Source organism: Rhincodon typus, chromosome 7 (assembly GCF_021869965.1).
Source record: "Rhincodon typus isolate 14 chromosome 7, sRhiTyp1.1, whole genome shotgun sequence".
Classification (NCBI taxonomy): domain Eukaryota; kingdom Metazoa; phylum Chordata; class Chondrichthyes; order Orectolobiformes; family Rhincodontidae; genus Rhincodon; species Rhincodon typus.
In genome coordinates this window covers 66,879,738-66,907,562 of record NC_063338.1, presented here as the reverse complement: position 1 = coordinate 66,907,562, position 27,825 = coordinate 66,879,738, and the positions used below count along the sequence as shown (strand labels likewise).

At 41.7% G+C, this 27,825-nt stretch overlaps 1 protein-coding gene across 2 annotated transcripts in view; it reads right to left on the bottom strand.

Moving 5' to 3' along the window:
- The window catches only part of mgat5 (alpha-1,6-mannosylglycoprotein 6-beta-N-acetylglucosaminyltransferase), a 108,553-nt gene that overhangs the window by 9,273 nt on the left and 71,455 nt on the right, over positions 1-27,825 (bottom strand). The window contains exons 10-14 of one of the 2 annotated variants that reach the window (XR_007262458.1): positions 27,157-27,306; positions 19,100-19,246; positions 10,659-10,775; positions 10,309-10,419; positions 7,275-7,349 (exon numbers count right to left, since the gene is read on the bottom strand). Coding sequence is in view for 1 of the 2 variants with exons in the window: in XM_048598852.1 (XP_048454809.1) it covers positions 7,275-7,349; positions 10,659-10,775; positions 19,100-19,246; positions 27,157-27,306 (489 nt within the window). In the remaining variant the exon portion in view is untranslated. The remainder of the gene's footprint in view (positions 1-7,274; positions 7,350-10,308; positions 10,420-10,658; positions 10,776-19,099; positions 19,247-27,156; positions 27,307-27,825) is intronic. The other variant, XM_048598852.1, reaches the window with a different exon arrangement.

Below are 27,825 nucleotides of genomic sequence, written 5' to 3'. Positions count from 1 at the left end.
TTTATGAGGATGTTGCCAGGACTAGTAGGTGAGTTACAGGGATAGGTTGGCCAGGATAGGACTTTATTCCTTGAAAAGTAGGAGAATGAGGGGTGACCTCATTGAGGTGTACAAAATCATGAGGGGCATAGATAGGATGAATACATATAGTCTTTATCCCCCCAGTGATGGAGAATTAAGAACTAGAAGGCATAGGTTTAAGGTGAGAGGGGACAGATTTAAGAAGGACCTGAGGGGCAACTTCTTCTTGCAGAGTGGTTGTATATGGAATGGGCTGCCAGAGAAAGTGGTTGGGGCAGGTACAATAGCAACATTTAAAAAACATTTGGATAAGTACAGGGATGGGAAGGGTTTAGAGGGATATGGACCAAATGCAGGCAACTGGAATTAGCTCAGTGAGCACCATGTTCAGCATGGACCAGTTTGGGCCAAAGGGTCTGTTTCCATGCTGTATTACTCTAGGAATCGAAACAGACCAAGTGTGCACCATGTGACAAGGTGACATATTTGGAAAGGCAGACTGGTCCAGAAGATTAAGTCACATGGGATCTGTTGAGAGTTGGACCTCTATTGTTTGTAATATATATACACATGAATAATTGGACGAAAACAGAGGATTTGATTAGTAAGTTGGCAGCTGTCATGAAATTTGGTGTTGTCGATTGTGTGGAAGGTTGTCAAATGATACACTAGGATAGAGATCAGTTGGAAAGTTGTAAAGAGAACTGGCAGATGGAACTTCATCTGGACAAGCATGAGGTGATGCATTTTGGGAGGTCAAATGCACAAGGAAAGTGTGCAGTAAATGGCAGAATGCTTAAGAGCATTGAAATACAGAGGGATCTTTGGGTGCAAGTCCACATCTCTCTGAAAATGGCGACACAAGTGAATAAGGTGGTAAAGAAAGCACGCAGCAAGCCTGCCTTCATCAATCTAGGCACTGAGTAGAAAAATTGTCAAGTTATGTTGCTGCTGTTTAAAAACTTTATTTGGCTACATTTGGAATACAGCGTGCAGTTTTGATCACCACATGATAGGAAGAATGAGGCAGCTTTGGAGAGGGAAAGAGAGGTTTACCAGGGTATTTCTCAGGAGGTGTATTAACTATAAAAGGAGAGGCTGGACATACTTGAATCTTCCTTGTTAGAGCGTCAACTTACTGGAAGTATAGGAATTATGACAGGCACGGATAGGGTGGATAGTTAAGGCATGTTTTTGTTACACAAAGGATGGTAGGTGCCTGGAATGCTCTGCCAGGGGCAGTGGTAGAAGCAGATATGAAAGCAACGTTTGAGGCATTTAAACAGACATGAACAGGCAGGGAAGAGAGACATATAGAACATGTGCAGTCAGGTGGGATTAGGTTAGAACAGCATCATGGTTGGTGCAGATATGGTGGGCTGAAAGGCCTGTTCTATGTACTCTCGCAACTCTTGTAGTGTGAAAGTTGTTTAGCTGCAATATGTCCTGACTGACCTAACTAGCAGACATTAAAAAGGACTGCTAGAAATTAATGTAAATGCACGTTCTGGAAAATTTTATATGGCTAAGTACAGATACAACCGAGATCACAAAGATTTCTAGTGCTCGGCCAAAACGTTTGTGGGCAACCTCCATTAGGATCGCAACCCCATACATCACCTTTAACTGTTGGCTGGCTCCACATAAATGCCTGAAAAAGTTTTGCCCTCACCAACCAGTGAATTGTAGTGGACCATTCATTCAAACTTCACAACTGGCTAGAGGTATTTAAATGAGACCTAAATGATAAAGTGGCTATGTTATGGCACCATTTTTTGGTCACCACAGCAGCATCAGGACATCCTCTGTGTGAAGCAGTGACTGACCATGGCTGTTTATCCTGGCTCCTTTTCTCCAAAATGAAAGGCAAAATAAAGTTAAGATTAGAAGGGAAAAATTCTATTGTTATTAGGCATTACAAAGATGAAGCTTTTTAAAAGCCATCAAGTCCTTAATTTCTTCCACAGATCACATGTAAATTACTTTATCAAACATCCTACCCAAGGCTAAGTATTTGTAAACCTTTCTCCTGCTTGCACAAGTAAATTAATCCAAACACTAGAACATTTCACCCGAATGTCATAATTAATTGGTGGGTATTTTTTCGCATGACACTTCCAAGGCTCTTGAAGATCTTTTTTAAAATAGAGCTAGACTGATATTATTGCATACTGCAATTATGCATTTTAACAACCAGCGCATAATTTTACCAACATGATCATATTTTGGTAATCCATATTGCTACGCAGGCAGTTTACTAATCATGACCAAGTTAGATGGTTGCATAACTTTAGGGGCTAATTGAGGTGTTCTTCCACACCAAATTCCTTTTGCCAGTGACCAAATGCCTCCATCCAGGTCAAGCCAGAGAGATTGCTCTGTATTGTGGAGGAGGCCCTAAACAGGCAAGAGCCCTCTAGCTCCTAGATCACCACAGTATGCCTAAAGTCATTAGAAGCAAGCTGGCAAAGCAGTCAGCACATATCCTCAAGCTCAACTGATGTGGCACGATGACATAGCAGCATGAAAAGAAAGACTCAACAACAATGATGTCACATGCACGCAGTGTAAACTGTTCGTATGACCTGATACCTGACATAAATACAGCACTTTGTCAAAAAGACTTGTGATCGGTTTCAATTGGTTGAGATTCTGACTATTTAGGTTTTCCTTATGGACAACCTTGAGGAGTACTGATCAGCATACATACTTCATGTGGTACAGTGCAAAGAGTGCTGACACTGTCATTCTTTGCTACCCTCTAGAAAGTGGGAATGCAAGACACATGTTCGGGGTCCTGCAAGTCAATCAAGATAGTTTAGACATCTACAGCTCCAAGTGTCCCTTGCAAACAAAGGTTTCAGTCATAAAATTACAAATGCTACATAACCTTTCAAAACTCCATAATGATGCACTTGCCAGAAAACATCAGCTTTTTGGGAATGAATTAACATGTATTTTGTTTACCATTCATTGTGCACGTTTTACAAAGTTTAAAGCAAGCATTCCCTCAAGGGTAAGAATGTATCTGCACCATAATTGGTTCATAGTTGCGATTCTTCTATTTTATAGCAAACATATACACCCTCAGAACTAGTCACTAGTAGCTTTTCCTGCGCCTGCCTGCCTCAGCTCAGCACTGTCGTGGCCTCTTCAGCATGGTAAACATCAGCATCTGCTCCCTCAGCACCTCCAGACTCCTGTTCTTCCTTGCCTGAGGCGGTAGTGGCTGCACCATCTGCCCCTCTAAGTCACTCCCTGGGGTTAATTAACCATGCTCTCTGCAGCTATCCCTGATCACCTATGAGCTAGCCCTGGAAGTATATGGAGGAAAAAAATAAATTCGAGGAATCAGTGCAGAACATGCATGTCATGACAGCTCCCTGGACAGCAAGCATACATCTGCAGGAAGTGTTGGCTGTGGTTACGAATTGGCTGGTCGTTAGGGAGTGAAGTACCTTCCTATTCAGGAACTTTGCTGGATGATGCAGTGGAGTTAAGAGGGCCTTATGCATGCAGTTGATAACCAATTTGTACTGAGGGAGTCCAGCGATGGCTAACAATCTTAAGATTTTGGAACCTCGATTCTCTGGATATTTGGTAAACTAAACAAACTGTATTTCTTTCCTGTAAAAGCCAGTGAACTCATGAATGCACTATTGGGGATATATCACAAATGTCCTTTCTTATAATTTGAAAACAGCCAATGACTAGGATGTTCAATGTTGCTGTGATCTTCAGCACTACAAACCGAGTGCTGCCTTCAAAGCCACGTGGGCTGCAGATCTGTCTGGAGGAGAAGGTGGTAACTGAGAGTGACACCATCCTAGTCTTCAGATGACATCTGTGGCAAAAGCTTTCACCCATCTGCGGCAAAAGCTTTCACCCATCTGCAGGTAGCTGTCACATATTCAAGCAGATCTCTCCCAGTACTTCTTGATAGCACAGACGATCCTGGTTCCCCTCTTCAGGTTCTGCACATTTGTCTACCACTGCAGTCCTCTTCAGTGACATGTTTCTGGTTCTGTTAGCACAGTCTATTCCTGTTCCTCAACCTCAGCAAAATGTTTTATATTTACACACACACACACAGAGGCCTGTGAATGCTTTTGCACAGCAGCATGTGGAATAACTATACCCCATCACCACTGTTGGAGAGTCTTATGTGCCTTTCTTCTCAGAGTTAAATGAATTATGGAGTGCCTTTCCCATTTGTACTGTGTATTCTGCAAGGCCTTCCTTTGTAAGGCAATTTAGGAAAGAAATGCTGGTTCACCCTCTAACTACTGCACACCCACCGCACACTACACATCCATTCCACTGTTGTAGACATTCTTGCCTTTCCTTCGTAGTCTCCACTTTTCTTCAATCTTCTTTCATGAATATTAGCCCTACAACAATCTCCTTTGATATTCTTGCTCTTCTTGATTTCACTCGCATTCAGATCCCTACACCCTGCAATTGCCTTTTGTGCCTTATTCAATTCTCTTGTTGTTTCTCCCTCCCCAATGCACCTAATGTGATGGTGTTTCCCACTCTAAATATGCTGTTTCCATCCTTCATTATACCCTTCTTCCCACCTGCTGCGACTCTTCCTTCTACATCACAGTTTTCACCAATCAGGATCCTTTCGGTGGCCCTGACAACCATCCAATTGAAGTTCCATTCCTTACTATTCCTTTCTACAGATTACTTATTTTTCTGAACCTTTTGAACGAGGGCCCTTTTTTGAATTAACACCCATGTTGATTTAAGCCCCATTTGCCTACCCTGACCAGATTTGTTAACTCAGTCATGTTTCACCCCTTATACAACAAACATTTAACTATAAGCAAGATCAAAGTGACAGAAGACTTCAATGAGCTGTCAAGTGACACTTACGTGGGATTTTGGGTTCTGTCAAGGCAACTCGGCTTCTCGCCTCATTGCAGCCTTGGGCCAAATGATCTGATTTCAAAAGATGACACAAGAGTCACAAAGACTCTCTAATGATTGGAGTTGTACGTGGCATACAAGATGTTGAGGTTGTGGTTGTTGGAGACTAATCATGCCAGCCCCAGCACATTGCTGCAGAATTTTTGAAGGTTAGTGTCGTAAATCCAACCCTATTCAGGGGCTTCATCAATCTCCTTCCATTTATCAATGTCAGAGGCAGAGATATTGGAGGATGATTGCAGTGTTCACTACCATTTATGACTTTCTCAGATACTGAACATTGCATTCTCACTTGCAAGACCTGAACAACATTCTGACTTGGGATAAGAAATGGCAACTGAAGTCCACAACACAAAAGTATTTGCCAATGATCAGTTCCAACCCAGAGAGAATCAAATTATGTCCCCTTGACATCACCAGCATTACTACAAATCCCACATCATCAACATCTTGCAAAGGTTAGCACTGACCAGAAATTGAACAGAGCCAATGACATAAATACTCTGGACACAACCGCTGAACATGGGCTGGGTATTTTGCAGTAAATGACTCACCTCCTGACTTCTCAGAGCTCGTCCACATGATTCAGAAGTACGACAAAGTCCTCTCCATTCACGTGGTATGTTATGTGGCTTTAACAACCCTCAAGAAGCTCCATACCATACACAAAGTTGGCCCCATGAGTAGCATCCCACTCAGCACTTTCAACATTCATTCCTTCTACCATGCAGTGGTTGTATTGCAGGCAATACACGAGATGCACTTCAACAATTCCCCTCCTTCAAAAGCAACATGCAAACCTGTGACTTCTACAACACAGCAGGATAAGTGCATCAAACTCACCAAACATCAACTGAAAGTTCCACTCAAAGCCGTAGACCATCCTGGCTTGGAAATATATTACCATTGTTTCAATGCTGCTGGTTCAAAATCCTGAACATAATTTTTTTTTAAAACAGCGCTGTTGGCATACCTATGCCAGGCGGACTGCAGCAGTTTAAGGTAGTAGCTCACCACCACTTTCTCAATGGCAATTAGGAATAACAACTAATCTTGTTCTCGCCAGAAATGCTCACATCCTTTGAAATAATTAAAACAAATCTTAAAAAAAAAAAATCTGTGCTCAACTTCTATTTGAGCAAGTAATAACAGTATAAATAGAAATAAGAAATAGGAATCGTCGGCCATCTGGTCCATTGAGCCTGCTCCACCATTCAATAAGATCATGACTGATCTTTTTGTGGACTCAGCTCCACTTACCCGCCCTCTCACCGTAACATTTAATTTCTTTACTGTTCAAAAATCTATCTTTGCCTTAAAGGCATTCAACAAGGTAGCCTCAACTGCTTCACTGGGCAGGGAATTCCACAGATTCACAACTCTTTGGGGTGAAGAAGTTCCTCCTCAACTCAGTCCTAAATCTGCTCCCCCTCATTGAGGCTATGACCCCTAGCTCTAGTTTCAGCTGCCAGTCAAAATAACCTTCGTGCTTCTATCTTATCTATTCCCTTCATAATTTTGTACGTTTCTACAGATTCCCTTGGTCATTCTTCTAAATGCCAATGAGCATAGCCCCAGAGTACTCGATTTCTCCTCATAAGTCAGCCCTCTCAACTCCAGAATCAAGTATTAGATCATATTCCCTGTATAAAATGAGGTTTATCTATCATGCTTGCTAACATTGAGCAGAAAACAAATATTACAGATGCTTGAAATTCTCAGCAGGGCAGGCTAGAGGAAATGGAGAAGTGAACACTTCAGTATATGCTTGGAAGAGTTTATATTTGAAATACTAACTCTTCTGTTCTTCTCACAGCTGCTGCCTTGAGTATTTCCTGTATGTTTACATGATACTCTTCAACATATCACAAGAAAATTTAATCTTGCTTTTCTGAAACCAAGCTACATGGTGCAAAGTACAGACTTTAATCAGATAGGTAAACAAATTAGACAAATAGATTTAATTCTACTTGTTAAGTAGGAACAGGAGGAACACTTGTCAGCAAAATCTTCTAACATAGTTGAAATTTGAATATTCGATAGATTTGAGAAAACAATTTTCAATATTTCAAATTTATACAATATCCAATTGAATTAATCGTCTTATCTGAGTTCAGTGAAATAGAATGAATCCTTTTGAACAGCATTTAAATACTGTAATTATCTCAAATACTCTTCATTTAATTACCATATAAAAAAAAAATCAGCCAGCAATTCTATTGTCAAAACACAGAAACAGTGACTCATCCGATTAAACAGTAATTTTCTAGGAGATTTCTCAAGTCAACATTTCTAGATTGTACAATAAAATAAATTACCTGATTTTCAATAAAAGCACTGACTCTCTGCAACATTCCTTCACAGTTGAATTCGTAGGGCAAATATGGATCAATCTATTAAAGGGAAGAAAAAGGTCCTGATGAGTACTTGCAGCATCAAGCACAATCAGATCTTTAATGCAAAATTTACTGTAGTTTGCAAATTGTTAGGTGTCTAGTGCTGATCATTGTGGCACTCATTCATTAGAGCTTGCCAACCTCAAAACAACCTCTAGCTCTACTCAGTTCAGTTTCTGTTAGCCAACCAATCCTTCATCCATAAGAAAATTTTCAGTGCAATGGCAGGTATGTAGGGCTCATGCACCAAAGACTTGCAGATCATTTCAAACAACACATCTTCTTCTAAAATTCTAACAGGACCAGACAGGGCAGATGCAGGGAGGATGTTCCTGATGGTGGGTATGTTCAGAACCAGGGGTCACAGTCTGAGGATTTGGGGTAGACGATCCAGGACGGAGATGAGGAGACGTTTCTTCACCCAAAGAGTGGTGAGCCTGTGGAATTCATTATCACAGCAGGTAATTAATGCCAAAATATTGAACGTATTCAAGAGCCGGCTAGATATAGCACTTGGAACAAATGGATCAAAGGTTATGGGGAGAAAGCGGGATTAGGCTATTGAGTTGGACGATCAGCCATGATCGTGAAGAATGGTGGAGCAGACTCGAAGGGCTGAATGGCCTCCTCCTGCTCCTATCTTCTATGTTCCTATGTTTCTATTCACCAGACCTGAAACGTTAACATAGACTTCTCTTCACAAATGCTGCCAGACCAGCTGAGCTTTTCCAGAAATTTCTGTTTTTGTTGTTGTTGGGAGGTATTCACTACACTCAACCAGTTTGTGTTTGCAACAAAATGTCCAACATTAGACGTGATTCTGTAACTGGACAACATTTGGTGGATAATTCTGAGTGTGACAAGAATTATGTATTCAACCAATTTAGGGTTGTAATATGGCACATGTGTATATTGGAAGGTTGAGACGTCAATACATTAGGCCCTGCTGTTTGTAGTCAGAAAGAACATGTACACACACTTCCACCAGTTTCAACTGAACAAAAAAAGCTGATAACCATTTGTTGGTTCATTTCTCAGTGCAACACCTTGACCAAAGCCTACCTGCCTGGTTTAAATGTAAACAGAGCTTGTCAATGAACTGGTCATTATTAACTGGTGTATTCTCTATAGCAATGCCTCTAACAATCTGAATTCACTTGCCACCAATCAGCACTCTCCTCTCATGCAGTGTAAATGTTGGTTTTCCCTTTATTGGTATTCTTGGAAATTGTCCTGATAAGTAAAAAATGAAAAGCATTGACAAAATGAGTATTTTTCAGCAATACTGAAGTTCTGTACCACCAAAAGTCTATTATTCACATTGATTGAGTGCTATGAAGTAACAAGTAATCAAACATGATTTCCCAGTCATAAAACCTAATCTCCAATTCATCTTGCAATATCATCCCACAGATATCCTCCTGTTCAAAGTCATTGTTGAAAGCCTATATGGATTATAGAACTTTTGGGAGATTACAACAGATTCCTGTACTCTCCTCAGCCAATAATTCACATGTATGCATTCTGTGGCAGTGAATCACTGAAGAACAATCACATAAACCCTGGTTGACATTTTTCTGCCCCTACCTCTGAAAATAACTGTATATGTTCATTCACAAATCAAGGAGGAATAAGGTGCAATCAAGCTGTTTCCTTCAGTCTTCATTTCACTTTTTGGTGACCATTAACCTTGAAACCATATGAGCTATTTACTAAGAAGAAATATACAGTATATAAATGACATTGTATCCTCAGGATGTGCATCACATCCCTTAAAATTATTTTTAAAGTATAATTATTTCATGTAGGAAAATGGTGTAGCAAAATCTAGCGAATGAGGTGAATGACAATTTAATCACTTTTTATAGATGCTGGCTAAAACTCCCTGCTCTTCTCTGAAGATCATAAGTTACAGGCAGTAAAGAAAGCCATCAAAACAGATCAGGAACTTTTGCTCAAGGACATTTTTAAGATTTAACATGAAATTACTCACTGTGATGTATACAATTTATTTGCATAACTCTACTGACCAAAAATATTCAGAGGGGTGGCAGTGAGATTGACACTTTACTCCCATTTCATTCCATTAGGACTGAGGTCAATGTTTCTTGCCAGCAATTCTAATCACACAATTCCCTTCAGAAATGCAGAGTGTGCCTGAAATCAAACAGTTTATCGTGTTGCAAGATATTTTGCTGGGGGCGGAGGACAGGAAGAGAGTCAAACCACACTCCACTTTGCAGCAGAGTGTCATGTTCTCTGATTTCAATGTCTAGTAGCACAGTCAGACACTTTGATATGTCCTGAGAAGGTATGCAGATATTGACTAATCAACCTGTTCAGAGATGTTACTATACACCTCTGGAGCAAGTGGGACTTGAACCCAGGCCCCCTGGCTCAGCAGTAGGGGCACCACCACTGTGCCACAATGTAAGCGGAGGGTTTAGGACAGCAGTGGCTAGGTGGGTAGGGTGTCAGATGAGAGATGGCGTGCTTATGGTAGGTCATGGTTCTGGGGACGGGAGGTCGGTTGAAGATGTCAGGCTGGCCGGAGTAGTGGTATTGGGTTTGGCAGGATGTCATTGGGTTTACAGGGAAGCATATTCAATCTGGCAGGGAGAGGGTGGGATAGCGCCATCCCAGGTTGAAGGTTGGATCCCGGAGGTTGAGGCCATTGGATGTAGAGGTGGCAATTGGGTTGTGGGATATGTTCTTTGGGGGCAGAGGGTGGTAGTAGTTAATAAAAAAATTGGGGGTGTTATCATTGGGAGAGAGAGGGGGGCATGAGGCGAGTTTAGAAGGATGCAGTTAGTTCAGTAGCTACCCAGGACTTACACTAGGTTTTCGATTCTCTAACTTTTCCTGGGTAATATTAGTTATGCTGAAGTGGATGCCTCAGACTTTAACAGATTATTTTGGATTGGACTCCATGGGAATTACACATTAGCATCCTTACTTTCCCAGGCAATTCCATGAAGTCCACTGAATTTGGATTCCACATAGTCCTCTTGTGCAATTCCAGTTTGTGTAGGTCTTAATCACTGTCAGGCTATCGAAATATCAGGACCTGCAAGTTCAGGCAGTTGTTTCAAATAACAAATATTTGACTAGCTTTCCTGCTCACGCTGTACTGTCTTTCCCCAAATATTTTGCTGTCTCTGCCCAAATCAACATTTCTGGAAAGTCAGTTTCAATTTACTGTTTTTATTACAAAATGAATTAACTGATTTCTAATTCTATTTCAACATAATCAAATAAATGAAAAGCAAGCCTATTTCCCGACCTATCTTTCAGAGATAATTTTACCTTCTGATTAAGTATAGCCTTCACTGCATGCTCCACTTCTGCTGGGTCATCAATGTTAACAGTCCAGACATGAGGTTTTCCAATAAACACTTCTGCATATGGATGCTGTGAAGTCAACTGCAAGAATACATTGGATTTGTTAGCACAGTAGTAGAATCAGGGTAAAATTACAATGAAAAACAAGCACAACAATTTGAATATATAGAGCTTTTAATCTAGTAAAAGCACAACATGATTCATAGAAGCCTTAACAAACAAAATGTGACACAGAGCCATTTAGGAAGTTCAGAAGAGGTTTATCGAATTAACACTGAAAATGAGTAGGTTAAGGATAGGTTAGACAGGTTGGACTTGTTTCCACTGGAGTGTGGAAGATTGAGGGGTGATTTGATTGAAGTGTGTCAAGATTATTCAGGATCTTGTAAAGAGGATGCGTAATGGATAGGCAGAATCCTATAAGAGTCTGACTAATGTGAATATGGCGAGATGTGGCAACATCTGACAAGAAGCCCAGTAAGGTTGGTCTCAAAATTGGGAGCAACTCATTCCATTTTTTCTGCTTTTGACTAGTGAGTTTCTCACTTGGCAGTGGAGAGTTGTCAAATAAGGATTATTGCTTGTTAAATACCTTGCTAACTGTCCAGCCCACCTCATTAATATTCAGCTTTGTATCTTGCCAAATAAGCTCAATGTCAAGGAAATTCGACACGGGAATCAGAACAGTTAACTGGTGAATTCAGTTTGTTGTTTACTGTAGGAAGAGACTGGGCACCAGTCTATTGGGGAATGCTCTATGGGTACCAGATGCACCGCAAGCCCATGGACATTGGCATTTGATATGTGCCGAGTGCCATCTCTCAGATACCTCTGCCGAAGTCAATGACCTCATTTCGTCTGGTGATCTCACCCCGACTGCCTCCAATGTGATAGCCCCAAGCCCCGCACAGCTCACTTCTACCTCCTTCTGAAAATCCACAAACAGGACTGCCCAGGCAGACCCACTGTTTCTGCCTGCTCCTGCCCCACAGAACTGATTTCTTCCTACCTTGATTTGGTCTCCTCTCTCTTGGACCAGTCGCTGCCCACTTACATCCGTGATTCCTGATGCTTCACACCAGTTTCGGAATTTCCAGCTTGCAGGCTCCAGCCGCCTCCTCTTTACCATGGATGTGCAAACCCTTTACACATCCATCCTCACCAGGATGGTTTTAGGGCACTCTGCTTCTTTCTGGAACAAAGGCCTGAACCATCCCCACCCACCACCACTCTCTTCCGTTTGGCTGATCTCGTCCTCACCCTCAACAACTTCTCTTTTAACTCCTCTTATTTTCTTCAGATCAAAGGGACGGCCACGGGTACTCACATGGGCCCCAGTTATACCTATCTCTTTGTGGAGTAGGTGGAAATTCCTTGTTCCAGTCCTATTCCAGCCCCCACCACAACTCTTTCTCGGATATATCAACGATATCATCGGTGCTGCTTCTCTCTCTCATCTGGAATTGGAAATGTTAAATCAATTTCATTTCCAATTTCCACCCGACCCTCTTTCACTTGGGGTATCCGATTCCTCCCTTCCCTTCTTTGACATCCGTTTCCATTTCTGGGGATAGACTGGCCACTAATAGCCACTTATAAACCCACTGACTCTCACAGCTACCTGGACTATACATCCTCACACCCTGTTTCCTGTAAAGACTCCATTCCATTCTCCCAGTTCCTCGGTCTTTGTCGCACATGTTCCAATGAGGCCATCTTCGGCAAGGAAACCTCTGAAATGTCCACATTCTTCCTCAGCCAAGGATTCCACAGCACCATCGTCGACAGGGCCCTCAACTGGGTCTGAACCATCTCCCACACTTCTGACCTCACCCCTTCTCTTCCCTCCTGCGACAGCAATAGGGTTCTCCTTCTCACCCAGCATCCATGTTCAGAAGATCATCAGCCGCCAAATGCTTCTTCCAATGAGATGCCACCACCAGACACATATTTTCCACCCTCCCTTGTCCACCTTCTGCAGGGACTGTTCCCTACGGGACACCCTGGTCCACTCTTCCTTCACTCCTAACATCCCCCCACAGCCCCATGGCACCTTCCCCAGCAACTGCCGAAGGTGTAATACCTGCCCATTTACCTCCTCCCTTCTCAGTATCCAAGGGCCCAAATATACCTTCCAGGTGAAGCAGCACTTCACCTGCACTTCCCACAATCCAGTCTACTGCATTCACTGCTCACAATGTTGTTTCCTCTACTTTAGGGAAATGAAGCATAGACTGGGTGACTGCTTTGCAGAACACTTGCGTTCTGCCCATAAAAAAATAGACCCTGAACTTCCAGTTGCCTGCCACTTTAACACACTACCCTGTTTCCTGGCTAACATCTCTGTCTCAGGCTTGCGGCAGTGTTCCAGCAAAGCTCAGCGCAAGCTGGAAGAACAATACCTCATTTTCCATTTTGGAACCCTGCAACCTTCTGGACTCAATATCAAGTTCAATAATTTTTAGGGCCTCAACTCTCCCATGTCCTAGCCCCCAACCCCACACACACACACACACACACACACACACACACACACACACACACACACACACACACACACACACACACGGCCTTGTTATCACACAGCCTGCCATTACGCACCACTTGTTGTTAGCCACTAACAATATCCATTAACAGCTATTCACTCTCATAGTCAGATTGCTTTTCCACTCCTTTGTCTGTCCAACTGTTCTTCTCTCTCTTTGGGTTATAACCCCACCTATCATTTACTCCGTTCCCCCCTCCCCCAAACTCTATCTTCTGCACATTTTCCTAGCTACTATCAGTTCTGAGGAAGGGTCACTGGACCCGAAACGATAGCTCTGATTTCTCTTCACAAATGCTGCCAGATCTGCTGAGCTTTTCCAGCAATTTCTCATTTTGTTTATTATCCATTCCCACTTATTCTCGAGAAGGTGGTGGCAAGTTGCTTCTTGAACTGCCGTTGTCCATTTGGTGTGGGCAGACTCAAGTTGTTAGGGATGAAGATCCAGGATTTTGACCCAGCAACAATGAAGGAACTGTGATATAGCTCAAGTCAGGACAAGGAGCAGCTTGGAGGGAAAATTGCAGGGGGTAGTATTCCTAAGTGTCTGCTGCCCTTGTCCTTCTAGGTGGCAGTATTCACAGATCTGGAAGAAGCTGTATAAGCAGCCTTGATAAATTTCTCCATGCATCTTCTAGATGGTACACTGCTGCTATCCAGCATAAAACTACTCCTTGTCCTGACTTGAACTGTATCACAATTCCTTCATTGTTGCTGGGTCAAAATCCTAGATCTCCATCTCTAACATTGCAGATCTACCCACACCAAATGGACCACAGCAATTCAAGAAGCAACTCACCACCACCTTCTTGAGGATAACTAGGGATGGATAATAAAAAAAAAAAAAACAGAAATTGCTGGAAAAGCTCAGCAGATCTGGCAGCACCTGTGAAGGAAAATCAGAGTTAACGTTTTGGGTCTGGTGACTCTTCCTCATGTCCTTAAGATGCCTCACCAACTTCTACAGATGCACCAACGAAACATACTATCCAGGTGCATAGCACCCTGGTATGGCAACTGCTCTAACCAGGACTGCAAGAACATACAGAAGGTGGTGTGCACAGCCCAGACCATCACAGAAACCAGCCTCCCATCCAAGACTCTACTTACACTGCGCACTGCCACAGAAAGGCAGCCAACATCATCAAAAACGCACTGGTAATGACCTCCTACGACCTCTTCCATCAGGTGGAAGATATACAAGCCTGAACACACCACCAGCAGGTTTAGGAACAGCTCCCTTCTGGCTGCATTCAGACTACTGAATAGACTCTAGCATCAAATAATGTAACCTGAATGCCTCCAAGTCCTTTTGATCTGCACATCCTTTGCTTTCTGTGATCTGCCTGTACCGCTCGTAAACAAAGCTTTTCACTGTATTTTGGTACATGGGACAATCAATCAAGCTGTTGAGGGAGTTCATGTTTGTGGATGTGGTGTTAATGACATGGGCTCTATTTTCCTGGAAGGTGTCAAGTTTGAGTGCAATGGTAGCTACACTCATCCAGAATGGTGGGGATTGTGACAATACAATAGTTTTAAGAAATGTATTTTGTCCTGGTTTTCTTTGAAGAGATTTTGAGTCATAGGTGATGAGCTGTCTCCTCCAAACTATTAAGTTAAAACAGCCTGAGGCCTTAAGGTGTGTTTTTTTTAAAAAAAGAAGTTGGAACAACAGAAGCAGCATGAATGGAGTGGAGTCAGGCTCCCACAGAACCAGGGTTCTAGTTTAGATTTCAGCAGTTGCTGGGATTTTTGAAGTTGGTTGCCAAAAGTGCTACATCATTCTCTCTGTTACAGCTAAAGACTTGGCATCTCTACCTGTTACCAGAATCACATGTAAGACAAATTAATTCACTGAATTTGCCTTTGCCAAGGTGTGTTTATCATTGATCATTGAATCCCTACAGTGTGGAAAAAGGTCCTTTGGCCCAACAAGTCCACACTGACTCTCGGAGCATCCCACCCAGACCCATCCCCCTATAAACCACCTAATCTACGTATCCCTGAACACTATGGGCAATTTAACACGGCCAATTCACCTAACCTGCACATTTGTGGACTGTGGGAGGAAGCCCACGCAGACACAGGGAGAATGTGCAATCTCTTCACAGATAGTTGCTTGAGGGTTGAATCGAACCCAGGTTCCTGGCACTGTGAGGCAGCAGTGCTAACCATTGAGCCACCTTGCTGCCCTAGGATGTTGCTATTTTGAATTAGTTGCTGGTTAGTAGTTAAATAATTTATTATTCTGTTAAGTTTTCCAATATAGTTATTTCAATTTTCCTTTCTTTTGTTTGTATTCTTACTTTTTGGTTAAAGTAAAGGGTTTTGCTTAAAGCTAAGTGTAACCAATCAAATTACTTCTGTAACACAGCACCTTAAACTTGTCTTTAAATAAGACAGGAGGTCTAGGTTATCTCTTTGTTATATTTAAAGGGGGTTTGGTCTGGTCCATACTACGATTATTCCACCACACTCCTATGTCTTGCAGATAGTGCACAGGCTTTTGGGAATGAGCAGGTGAGTTACTCGTTACTAGACAGATATCTAGCACTATGCCCGGTTTTTGGAGATGTGGTATTTATATAGTTAATCCAGTTCAGCTTATGGTCAGTAGTAACTGCAAGGATGTTGGATAGTGGAGAGTTCAGTGGAGGTAATGCTATTGGATGTCAAGGTTCTCTCTAGCTGGGAATGATCATTGTCTGGCACTTCTGTGGTGCAACTGTCTAAAATTAAGGGTAGACCCTTCAGGGCAGAGGAGAGGTGAAAAGTTTTCCCTCAGAGGGCGAGGAGACTTTGGAACTCTGTATCTGGTGGTGGCGCAGGGTTACTGAATTTTTGTACGATAGAAGTGGATAGAATCTGGTTTCATTCAGGAAGCAAGTAATAGAAGCACAGTAGAAGCCCTTCAGCCCATTAAGTCTGTATTCCGAAAATATATTACTATCTGCATTAGTCCTACTTTCCCACAGTAGGCCCGTAGTCTCCAATGTGATGACACTTCAAGTGTTCATCCAAGTATGTTTTAAAGGTTGAGATTTCTCACCTTCCAGGCAGTACATTCCAGACCCCCCCAATCCTCTGGGTGAAAACATTTTTCCTCAAATCCCCTCTAATCATTCTTTCAGATTATAATTAGGCCCCTTTGTTATTGACCTTTTGACCAAGGAAAACAGCTGCTTATCATTCATCCTGTCCATGACCCTCAATACTATATACCTTATTGGATCTTCCCTCAACCTTCTCCACTCCAAAGAAAACAACAAGTTCATCCAGTCTCCCTTCATAACAGAAATACTCCATTCCAGGCGACGTCCTGGTGAATTTCCTTTGCACCCCCTCCAGTACAAATCACACCCATCTCATAGCATAGTGGCCAGAATTCCCTGCGGTACTCTACTTGTGGCCTAACCAAAGCTCCGTAGGGCTCCAACATGACCTCCTTGGTGACTTACAATTAGACTTCCTACAGTGTGGAAACAGGCCCTTTGGCCCAACAAGTCCACACTGACCCTCAGAGCATCCCACCCAGACCCATCCCCCTATAACTCACCTAATCTATACACCCCTGAACACCATGGGCAATTTAGCATGGCCAAGCCACCTAGCCTGCACATCTTTGGGCAGTGGGAGGAAACCAGAGCATCCGGAGGAAACCCACACAGACAGGGGGAGAATGTGTAAACTCCAAATGGACAGTCGCTCAGGGGTGGAATCAAACCCGGGTTCCTGGTGCTGTGAGGTAGCAGTGATAACCACTGAGCCACCGTGCCGCCCGATCTAGCAATGACTGACAAAGGCAAGCGCAATATACCTTCTTAACTATCCTATTTATCTGTCTTGCCACCTTCAAGGATTTGTGTACAAGCACCCAAGTTCCCTCTGTTCATCTGAGCTTCCTAGTGTTTTGCTGTTACAGAGCATTCCCTTGTCTTGTTCTTTCTTCCAAAGTGCATTACCTCATATTTATCAGGGTTAAATTCCATTGCCACTGATCTACTTATCTGACCAATCCGTTTACATCATCTTGTAACCCAAGACCTTCCTCCTCACTGTCAACCATCTGGTCAATCTTTGTGTCATCTGCAAACTTATTTATCATCTCTTCAACTTTCTTATCTACATCATTTATGAATATTACAAACAAGGAAGGAAGGAAGCACTGATCCCAATGGGGAGTAGCTGGGGTAGATGGGAATTTAAAACAAAAACAGCTCAGCCATGGTTTTAGTGAATAACAGAAGAGGTTTGAGGGCTGAATGGTCTATCTCTGCTTTTATTTCATATGTTTGTTCATACATTTAAAGAGATAGTTGGTAAATAACCAAAAGTTGATCAAAGTCAGTTTTGAGAAGCAGCTTAATACATGAAGCTGAAAATTTTAAGAAAATATGCAACCTAAGACTATTTCAACTTGAAATAAATTACACAGGTCTTTCAGTCCATGTGAAGTACTTAGCATATACTGTGGGTGAAACAAGCATAACATTTCTTGCTTGAGATTAAAACAAAACAAAAAAAAAAAAAAGGTTCAAGCCTGACATCAGTGGTGAGTAAATTGTTGGAGGGGATTTGGAGGGACAGGATTTACATGCATTTCGAAAGACAAGGATTGATTAAGGATAGTGAATATTGCTTTGTACTTGGGAAATCCTATATTACTAACTTGAGTTTTTTGAAGAAGTGAGAGAGAAGATTGATGAAAGCAGAGCAGCCAACAAGGTTCCACATGGTAGACTGATTAGCAAGGTTAGATCATGTGGAATCCAGGCAGAGTTAGCCAACTGGATGCAAAATTGGCTTGAAAGTAGGAGACAGAGGGCGGTGGTGGAGGGTTGTTTTTTCAGACCGGAGGCCTGTGACCAGTGGTGTGCTGCAATGATCAGTGCTGGGTCCACTGATTTCCGTCACTTGTATAAATGTTTTGGATGCGAATACAGGAGGTATGGTGAGTAAGTTTGCAGGTGACACCAAAATTGGAGGTGTAGTGGACAGTGAAGAAGGTTATCTCAGAGTACAGTGGGACCTTGATCAAATAGGATAATGGAGTTTAATCTAGATAATTGTGAGGTGTTGCATTTTGGTAAAGCAAATCAAGGCAGGACTGATACACTTAATAGTAGGGCCCTGGGGAGTGTTGCCATACAAACAGACTTAAGGTTGCATGTGCATAGTTCCTTGAAAGTGAAGTCGCAGGTGTGCAGGGTGAAACCAGTGGCATTTGGTACCATTGCCTTCATCGGTCAATGCGCTGAGTATAAGAGTTGGGATAGCATGTTGTGGCGGTACAGGACATTAGTTGGGCTACTACTGGAATACTGTGTGCAACTCTGGCCTCCTTGCTAAGGGATGGTTGTTGTGAAACTTGATAGAGTTAAGAAAAGATTTACAAGGATGTTACCAAGATTGGGGGGTGTTTGAGATATAAGGAGAGGCTGAATAGGCTGGGGCTATATTCCCTAGAGTGGAGGCTGAGGGGTGACCTTATAAAGGTTTAGAAGGTCATGAGGGGAATGGAGAGGGTGAATAGCCAAGGTCCTTTCCCCAGGGTGGGGGAGTCCAAAACCAGAGGCATAATTTTAAGTTGAGAGGGGAAAGATTTAAAAAGGGGCCCCGAAAGGCAACTTTTTGACGCAGAGGGTGGTGCATGTATGGAGTGAGTTGAAGTAGTAGTAGTGGAGGCAAGTACAATTACAATATTTAAAAGGCATCTGGATGGGTACCTGAATAGGAAGGGTTTAGAAGGATATGGGCCAAATGGGACTAGATTTATTCAGAATATCTGGTTGGCATGGGTCAGTTGGACTGAAGGGTCTATTTTTGCTCTGTATAACTTTATGATCTAAAAGCTCACCTCTCTAAGTGTTGGCTTGCCTTTGAAAAACTCCGTGTTCTTACTACTTTTCGGTGGATTAAACCGTGGATTCAAGAAAGCACAACCGTTAGCAATGGCTTCTAGAGGAGCTGGTCCTTCATATGGAAAGCCAAGGCCGACAAACAACTGTAAAAGGAAAAATACAAGTTGTTTTAACACTAGCCATTCTTTACATAAATCAAAAATTGTGTAAAGAACTTCGGTTTTAGAGAAATGCATTTTTTACAATACAATGCAAAATGAAACCAAGTACAGATCAGATGTAAAGTGCAAGCATGCCCATAACCTCATAACAGATAAGAGTTTGGCATTAGAGTAGTCACAATCACATTGATGCCAAATATAAAACAAAGTCTGCTGAGCACCTTCAAACAGACACTTGGGTAAAAAGATGACAACTCTACAAGCTCTAATAGAAAATATTAAAACATGCAAGTACAGTGGGGCTAAAGTTGCAACTCAACTCAATGGCACAGAATATCAGAATATTATTTCAAAACTGGAGGGATTTTCTTTAAGTTCCAGAAGAGAAAAAGAAAGCAGAAGTAATTATGTATGCATACTCAATAAATAATTTTATAGAAGGAAAAGCAAGGAAGTTATTTATAATGACTCTTCTATTCTTATTTCAGAGAAATTCCTCCAACCTTTCTTCAACTTTTCCTTTCTATTTATAGTGACAATGCTCTTCACTAATTCTTGACATACTCCTACCCGGAGCTGCTACTTTAGTGGATCAAAATTGTGCTATGCATGGCCTGGATTTCCAGATCTCATGAACTATTACAGGGAATGGAACCGAGGTTGGGATTATAATTTCTTTTCCTATGGGGTGTACATAGTTGCAACACTGCTAAGATGCATGACGCTGATTTGAAATTGTGATGCATGAACATTATTTGGATAATCTGCTGACATGCATCATCCTTCCTCAGGTACTCACCTAGTTTAAGAAAATTAATATTGGCTTCCTTGTTGAACATTGTCCCAGCAGGATAGGTGGACAGGCAATCTCCATCACCCTTGACATTGAATAGTTGGGGAAGCACTCCCTATCCTCTGTAATAATTCTTAAAGACACCCCTGCTACGAAAGATTCTGCTGGTAAAACTCCCATTTCACTCCTCCTCATGCAATCTTGGCAAGGGCGCTAAAATATGTTGTTAACAAATATCTGTTAACATCAGATGTCCCATTTTCTGCATTAAACTGAAAATTGACCAATTCACTATTAGAAAGTCTTTCACATGAACGCTGGTCTCGTTGGTTTTGCAAAAAGGGTGTACAGTAATAAAAGTCAGTAATTGCACCTTGCAGAAACAAATTCAAATATTTATCCTTTTGTCAACTTTCAAAATGTTAGTGATTAATAATACCTTATCTGAAATAACTCCACAGAGGCCAGTATCTCATCATCAAGTCAGCCTTCATTTACACGTGCATTGAACTTGACACTGGCCCAGCTTCCTCAGAGCCAGCTCTGAGTGAGCAGAACCTCTGACATTCCTGTTTGTATCTGTCAGCCAGGGCTCCCTAATTTGGGCTGTTAATCTGGTCCAAATCAGTGAATTCATATTCTATGGAGGTCCACCTGGCTGACCTCGCTACAATCGCTACATCCCTTCCCCTCTAAGTTTGGGGACAAAGGCCACTTCTTTTTCTTGCAGTGTCTCCTGGGGCTTTTTTTTGCTCTGGGTCCAGTTCCTCCGACTCAGCCTTCAATATGGGCTGTGTGCGCCAGGCCACCTCTTGCACCCAGAGCGTCTCGGAAGAAATTCATCCAGTACTTCAGGTGGTAAAGGCGTCGAGGCTGTGACACCGGCAGTGTTCATTTCAGTCTCCAAGGTTTCTTTGACGCGAGATGGAAGGGGAGAACCCATGGATTCTGACAGCTTTCTGGCTACTCTGAAGGGCCGGGTATTTTTTTGGTCCTGGCCCGTTTTGAGAGTTTGCAGCTTTCATGTGGTTGTTCAGGACTACCTCGACCTACCCAAACTTTAAGTCATGGGATCTGACATAATGTTGACCATATCTTTTACTGATGCAGGGCCATTTACGTGGTTATGGCACCAAACTTCATCCCCTGAAGTAAACTGTCTCTCTCACTTAGACAAGATTTATATAATTAAAAGTAGGGTCTTGGATAGTGTTTTCGAATGGACAGACCTAGGGGTTCAGGTACATAATCCTTTAAAGTTTGCATCACGTGTAGATAGGGTGGTTAAAGGGGCGTTTAGCATGCTTGCCTTCAATTCTCAGACTTGAGTGTAGGAGTTGGAACGTTAATGTTGAGGTTGTACATGATGTTTAGGAGGCCTCTTCTGGAGTACTGTGCCCAATTCTGTTCTCCCTGTTATAGGAAGGATATTATTAAGCTGGAGGGGGTTAGGAAGAGATTTATCAGAATGTTGCTGGGAATGGAGGGTTTGAGCTACAAGGACAGGCTGGGACTTTTTTCACTGGCATGTGGTAGATTGGAAGGTAACTTTATAGAGGTTTAGAAAATAATGAGGGGTATAGATAAGGTGAATGGCAAGTGTCTTTTCCCAAGGGTGAGGGATTTCAAGGCTAGGGGGAGGCATACTTTAAAAGGTGAGGAGAAAGATTTAAAAAAAAAAGACATGAGAGGCATTTTACTTTCTTACAGAGTGGTTCATGCGTGGAATAACTTCCAGAGGAAGTGATGGGTGTGGGTACAGTTACAACATTTAAAAGACATATTTAAATAAGTACATGAATAACAAATATTGAGGGATACGGGCCAAGTGCAGGCAGGTGGGACTAGTTTAGTTTGGGATTACGGTCGACATAGTCCATCCAGTCTATTTCACCTTCCCCTACAATCCCCCCACCCCACACCAGGTCTGTGAAGACCACATTTAATCTGACGCGGAGTCTTCTCCTCATTAGCAACTCTGATCATCATACCACCTCTCATAATTATAGGGATAGCTCCAGCAAACAAGAACTGGGACAGATTGGTATCGAATGTAGCTATAGGCTGTTTCTTTAAGCCTGCCTTCAAAATTTGGACTACTCTTTCAGAGGTTTGTCGTCTATCACCATTACAAATTTACGTCCATAAAAAGGTATTGGTGGAATTTTTGCATGCCAAAGATGACCGCCAAACTTCCCTTCTCTACCTGGGCGTTTTTTCGCTCTGCATCAGCCAAAGTCCAAGAACCGTATGCTATTGGGTGTTCCCCTCCATTGGGCCATCTGACAGCCAACACTTGTCCAATACCATACGGGGAAGCATCGCATGTTAGTAACAGATCTCGTTTGGGATTATAGTGTTCCAACCCCTTAGATGATAGTTGCTTCTTCACTTCCCTAAAGGCTACATCTTGGCTATGAGACCACTTCCAAGGCTGACCCTTTTTCAATAGCAGATGCATGGCTGCCAGGATACAGGCCAGATTACGTATGAACTTTCCATAATAATTCACTAGCCCAAGGGAAAACCTAAGCTCTGATACAAACATGGGAGCCAGAGCACTTTTGATTGCTCTCACTTGATCTTCAAAACATGTGTAACCTGGTCTTGTTGAATCTGTAGCCCAAGTAGGTCACTTCGGAAGCCTGGAACACATTTTCCCTTCTAAGGTATACCTCCACCTTGACGAAATGTCTAAGAACCATGTCCAAGTTCTCTCAGTGCTCTTTATTGGTCTTCCCTGTTTTTACCAGTCATCTAGATAATTGGCGACCTGCGGTAGACCTTGTGAAATATTCTCCATCGTCTGCTGAAAAATGGCACAAGCTGCCGAAATGGCAGTCCAATACATTGGTACAAAAGCTTATGGGTATTAATTCTAGCATAAATCTAGGAATCCTCATCTAACAAGAGGTTATAAAAAAAAAGTTTTACAAAGAATTTTTTTGTGTAAAAACAAGATGAGGGACCAGTACTGTAAGCTTTTAACATTCTGCCTTGGTATGAAGCATTCATGCATCAAATAAAAAGCTTGTGACAGTCTTTTGAAAGTATGTGTCTTAAAATTCAATGATTTGCTGCAACATACATGGCTTATTTGAGCAATTGTCAAATTGTGGGCGGTTGTGTTATCCAGGGTCTGCCTTAGAGCTACAGAAAATTCACTTTAGAATCTGTGTATGTGGTGAGCAAGAGAGAGACCTTCAATTGATTTTTTTTTTAAAAAAATGTGAATCCAAGACTCAAAACCATAGGCATTTAAGTTGGTGCTCATAACTGCAAATCATGGAATTATTTTGATAAAAAGGAAAGAAATCAAAAGACATCATCGCTGCACTGAAGCAGATACAGTCAGTTCAAAAAAAGACCCCAGGGAAGAGGTGAACAGTGCAGAAGAAACTTGCCACGTGCTCCACCCTGAAAGAACACATTGTAAATAGTTGTCTACAGTGAAATAAGTACTTTAAGCAAGGAGTGTAGACTCAAAGGAAAAAAAGGTAGGCTCAGAAATTGTTGTTTCAGAGACAGTAGGAACTGCAGATGCTGGAGAATCTGAGATAACAAGGTGTAGAGCTGGATGAACACAGCAGGCCAAGCAGCATCAGAGGAGCAGGAAGGCTGACGTTTCGGGCCTAGACCCTTCTTCAGAAATTAAAGGGTCTAGCCCAAAACGTCAGCCTTCCTGCTCGGCATGCTGTGTTCATCCAGCTCTACACCTGGTTATCTCAGGCTCAGAAATTTCTCGTTTTAAACAGGAAGAGGCAAGTCAATGCTAAAGTTTTCATCCTATGTTGTGCTACGGAGGCCCTCCCATTTTTTGAAAAAGGATGGTGGGAAATTCTGGCATCAACAGAACTGTATGATGAAAATACAGAGCTGGAACTCCTACGCACTGTGATATGCCCATTATTTTATTCAAGTTAATAAAACAGAAGAAGATATAGCCATCCCCAAATTCCTGACTTTGGGGGTGGGAGTGTGGGTTTTGATTAATAAACTTTTAATCTCCTGAGAAATCTGGTACAGCTCAGAAAGCAGAGTTCCAAACCTTATGAGGAAATAGTAGGAATCCTACACAACAATTTTTCACCAAAACCACTAGTGATTGCTGAAAGGTTCAGATTCAACAAATGCAACTAATACCATGGTGAGTCTAGCTCCCAGTTTGTTACAATGAAAGATGATAGCAGAATGTCGTATCTTTGAAGGCAACTTAAAATGATGTTGTGAGGAACACAGACTGGTGTATATTTTATGATGTGAAGAAATTCAGAAGAGATTAAAGACAAAAAGGAAACAAGACTTAAAGCAAGCTCTGGAAACAGCAATTTCAATGGAACTAGCAACCAAGAAAGCTCAATATCAAAGCTCAAGAGAGAGGGCCCCAAAAAAAAGGAAAAATCGGTGCTGGATACGGTCTTCTCTACATTGCAGACTGGATGTAGGCTGGATGACCGACTTGTGGAACATCTCTGTTCAGTCCGAAAGCAGGACTGTGAATTTCCTGTTGCTGGTCTTTTCAATATTCACTGTGCTCTCCATCTGACCACTGTCTTTGTCTTGCTAAGGTTCCTCAATTCTTGATTTGGCATCCTATAGCAATCCATATTGTATTCAATGATTTTGGATCAGAATAATCGAATCCCTACTGTGTGAAAATAGGCCATTTAGCTCATTGAGCCTGCATTGGCCCACTAAAGAGCATCCCACACAGACCCAGCCCCCTAACTTACCTGTCACTCTGCATTTATCATGGCTAATAGAACAGAATAATAATTTATTGTCTTGCAGACAGGAAACAAAGAGTACGAATAAACAGCTCATTTTCCAAGTAACAGGCAGTGACCAGAGAGGTACTACAGGGATCAGTGCTTAAACTCCAACTATTCTCAATGTATATTAATGATTCAGATGGGGGAGCTAAATAATATTGCCAAGATGAGTGAGCAGGTGAACTGCAAGGAGGATGCAAGAGATGCTTCTGTGTGAGTTAGACAAATTGAGTATGGGCAAATGCAGAGCAGATGAAGTATAACATGGATAAATGAGGTTATCCACTTTGGTAGCAAAAGCTGGAAGGTGGATTATCTCCTCAATAGCACAAGACTAGGAAAGGAGGAGGTGCAACAAGACCTAGGCACCATCGTAAAACAGTTGCAGAAAGTAAGCATGCAGGTGTAGCAGGCAGTGAAAGAGGCAAATGCTATTGTGGCATTCATAGTGAGACGATTTGCCTCGCTGCAACTGTACAGACCTTGGTGAGATCACACCTGGAATATTGCATGCAGTTTTAGTCTCCTTATCTGAGGAAGATGTTCTGGCCACACAGGGAGCGCAACAAAAATTTACCAGACTGTTCATAGGATGGCAGGCCTGACATATGACAACAGACTGGATTGGTTTTGACTATATTCAATGGAGATTACAAAAATGAGGGAAGAAATCTCACAGGAAACTAAAATTCCAACAAGACCAGGCAGATTAAAAGCAGGATGTTTCCGATGACTGGGAAGTCCAGAACCAGGAGTCAGAGTCTCTGGAAATGTGGTAGCTGTTTAGGACGGAGATTAGAAAATACTTCACCAAGAATGTGTTGAATGTCTGCAATCCTCTGCCAGATGTGGTTGAAGCCATAACACTGAATATTTTCAAGGAGGAGATGCAGTTCTTAGGGTTAAATGGATCAAAGAGTATGCGGCAAATCCAGAATAAGGGACTAAGGATCATACTGAATAAGAGAGCAGGCTTAAGAGGGTCAAATGTTCCAGAGCACACGAACGTAAGAAAGAGGAGGAGTAGGCCATCTGGCCCACTGAGCCTGCTCTGCCATTCCTTTACTGTTCAAAAAATCTATCTTTGCCTTAAAAATGTTCAATGAGGTAGCCTCAACTGCTTCACTGGGCAGGGAATTCCACAGATTCACAACCCTTTGGGTAAGGAAATTCCTCCCTAATCCTGTTCCTATTTTGTATGTTTCTATACATGCTGAATGGATAGCAAAATAATTTTTAAGATCTGCCTTAGTTGTATCTTCCATTTAATAGACAATTTATAATTGACAGCAACCTGCCTGTTAATTCATGTTTAATGCATGTTGATTCTCCATTTTACAGACTGGGTGGTTGCTCATACAGTAAAAAAAAATAATTTTGAACAGAGGAACTTTGTGGATTAGTTCCTGCCGTAAATAACTGGGACTTTGGCTTTCTTTTCCAAACGAAAAAATTGCTGGTCTTGACTGAGATCATAACTTATTGGAACTTTTGCTTGCATCTATTCGCTCAGCATGTCTGCAATCTCATTATAGCTTTCCAGCATTTTCTGCTTTTGAATATCTAGCATGTGAAATAGTTTTTTTTTTAAAACATAAAATAGGGTGTTTTTTCCCTGAAAGAAATAGTAGTGGTTGAATAATTTTGACAGAGATTACGATATGTAGAGTCTGTGTGGGTTTCAGTAAAACAGGACAATGGAACAGAAATGAAAATTTGTACATTCCTACTGAAGTTGGAAATCCTGTGTATGGTATTAATTTTATTATGTCATAATAGCACAGTGGTGTTTAACTTGGTTTGACCTTGTTACAGATATCTAACTTGATATGACAGTTGAACAGCTTCATTACTGCACAGTATTTTTGACTTACAGCTTCATACTGAGAACATCTAAATACAAAAAGAAAATCAGCTCAGACTGAGGCATTCCCTGCAGTTAACAATAGAACATGTGTTTTCTCAAAGCAGTGTTTTTTAAAAACAAAAATATTGCCAACAAGTCACAAATTAATATCTGAAACTCTATACAAATCAAGATGAACAAACTCATTTCCAAATTAGAAAAAAAGCTATTTTATAAAATCAAACAGAAATTGAAAAAATAAAAGGCAGTACCTTCCATCACTTCCAGATGTGGGTTGTTTTGCCTTTACATCTACCAATCTACTCCTCTTTAAATAATTTTGTAAATTTCAAAATAATGATCGTTAGAACTCAGTTTGGATTAGCACAAACAGGTTATCAGAATATTACGTCTTCATAATATGTTGTTCCTTGTATGTACATTTGTATTCTAAAGCAGAGAAGCAAATCACACTTTGTACCTTTGTTTCCCTTAAGAGAAGTTGTAGATCACGTCCACTCAGTATCCCATGGTTTTTCACATAGCTAGGAAGGTGGAGTGTACTAGTTCCATGAACAGTGCCATGGACCTCTGTGTAGCTATGGATTATATCCAAGTAAGACCTTTTATCCTGTAGAGACAGAGGAGAAGAAAAAATATTTCATCTTCCAGAATCTGGATGAGAAAGCATGAGAAATCCAAAATATCTACATCATCTCCTCCTTGGTCATTTCCTGAAGTGAAATTACACCAATAAATTTTATGTAACTCTTGAAATTGAGGAATATCAGTGGAAAATGCCTGGAGTGTGATCCATGAGCGTAACTCAGGTCATTATAGACAGGGCAATGTGCTAGCTACGCAATCTCATTAAAATATACCTGAACTTAAAATGACAAAATGATTATAAATAATCAGAGACCAATAAAAAGACCATGCTGAAACAAGTCTGAAAAAAAGTGTGTCAGAGGTGGTGTCGTTGCGGTACTGCCATTAGGCCAAATAATCCTGAGGCTCAGGCTAATGTTCCGGGTTTGAATATCACAAACGGCAGATGGTGAAACTGAAAATCAAATTTAAAAAATGGGAGATCATGAAACCATTATTGTCACAAACCCATCTGGTTCACTAATATCTTTTGGGGAAGGAA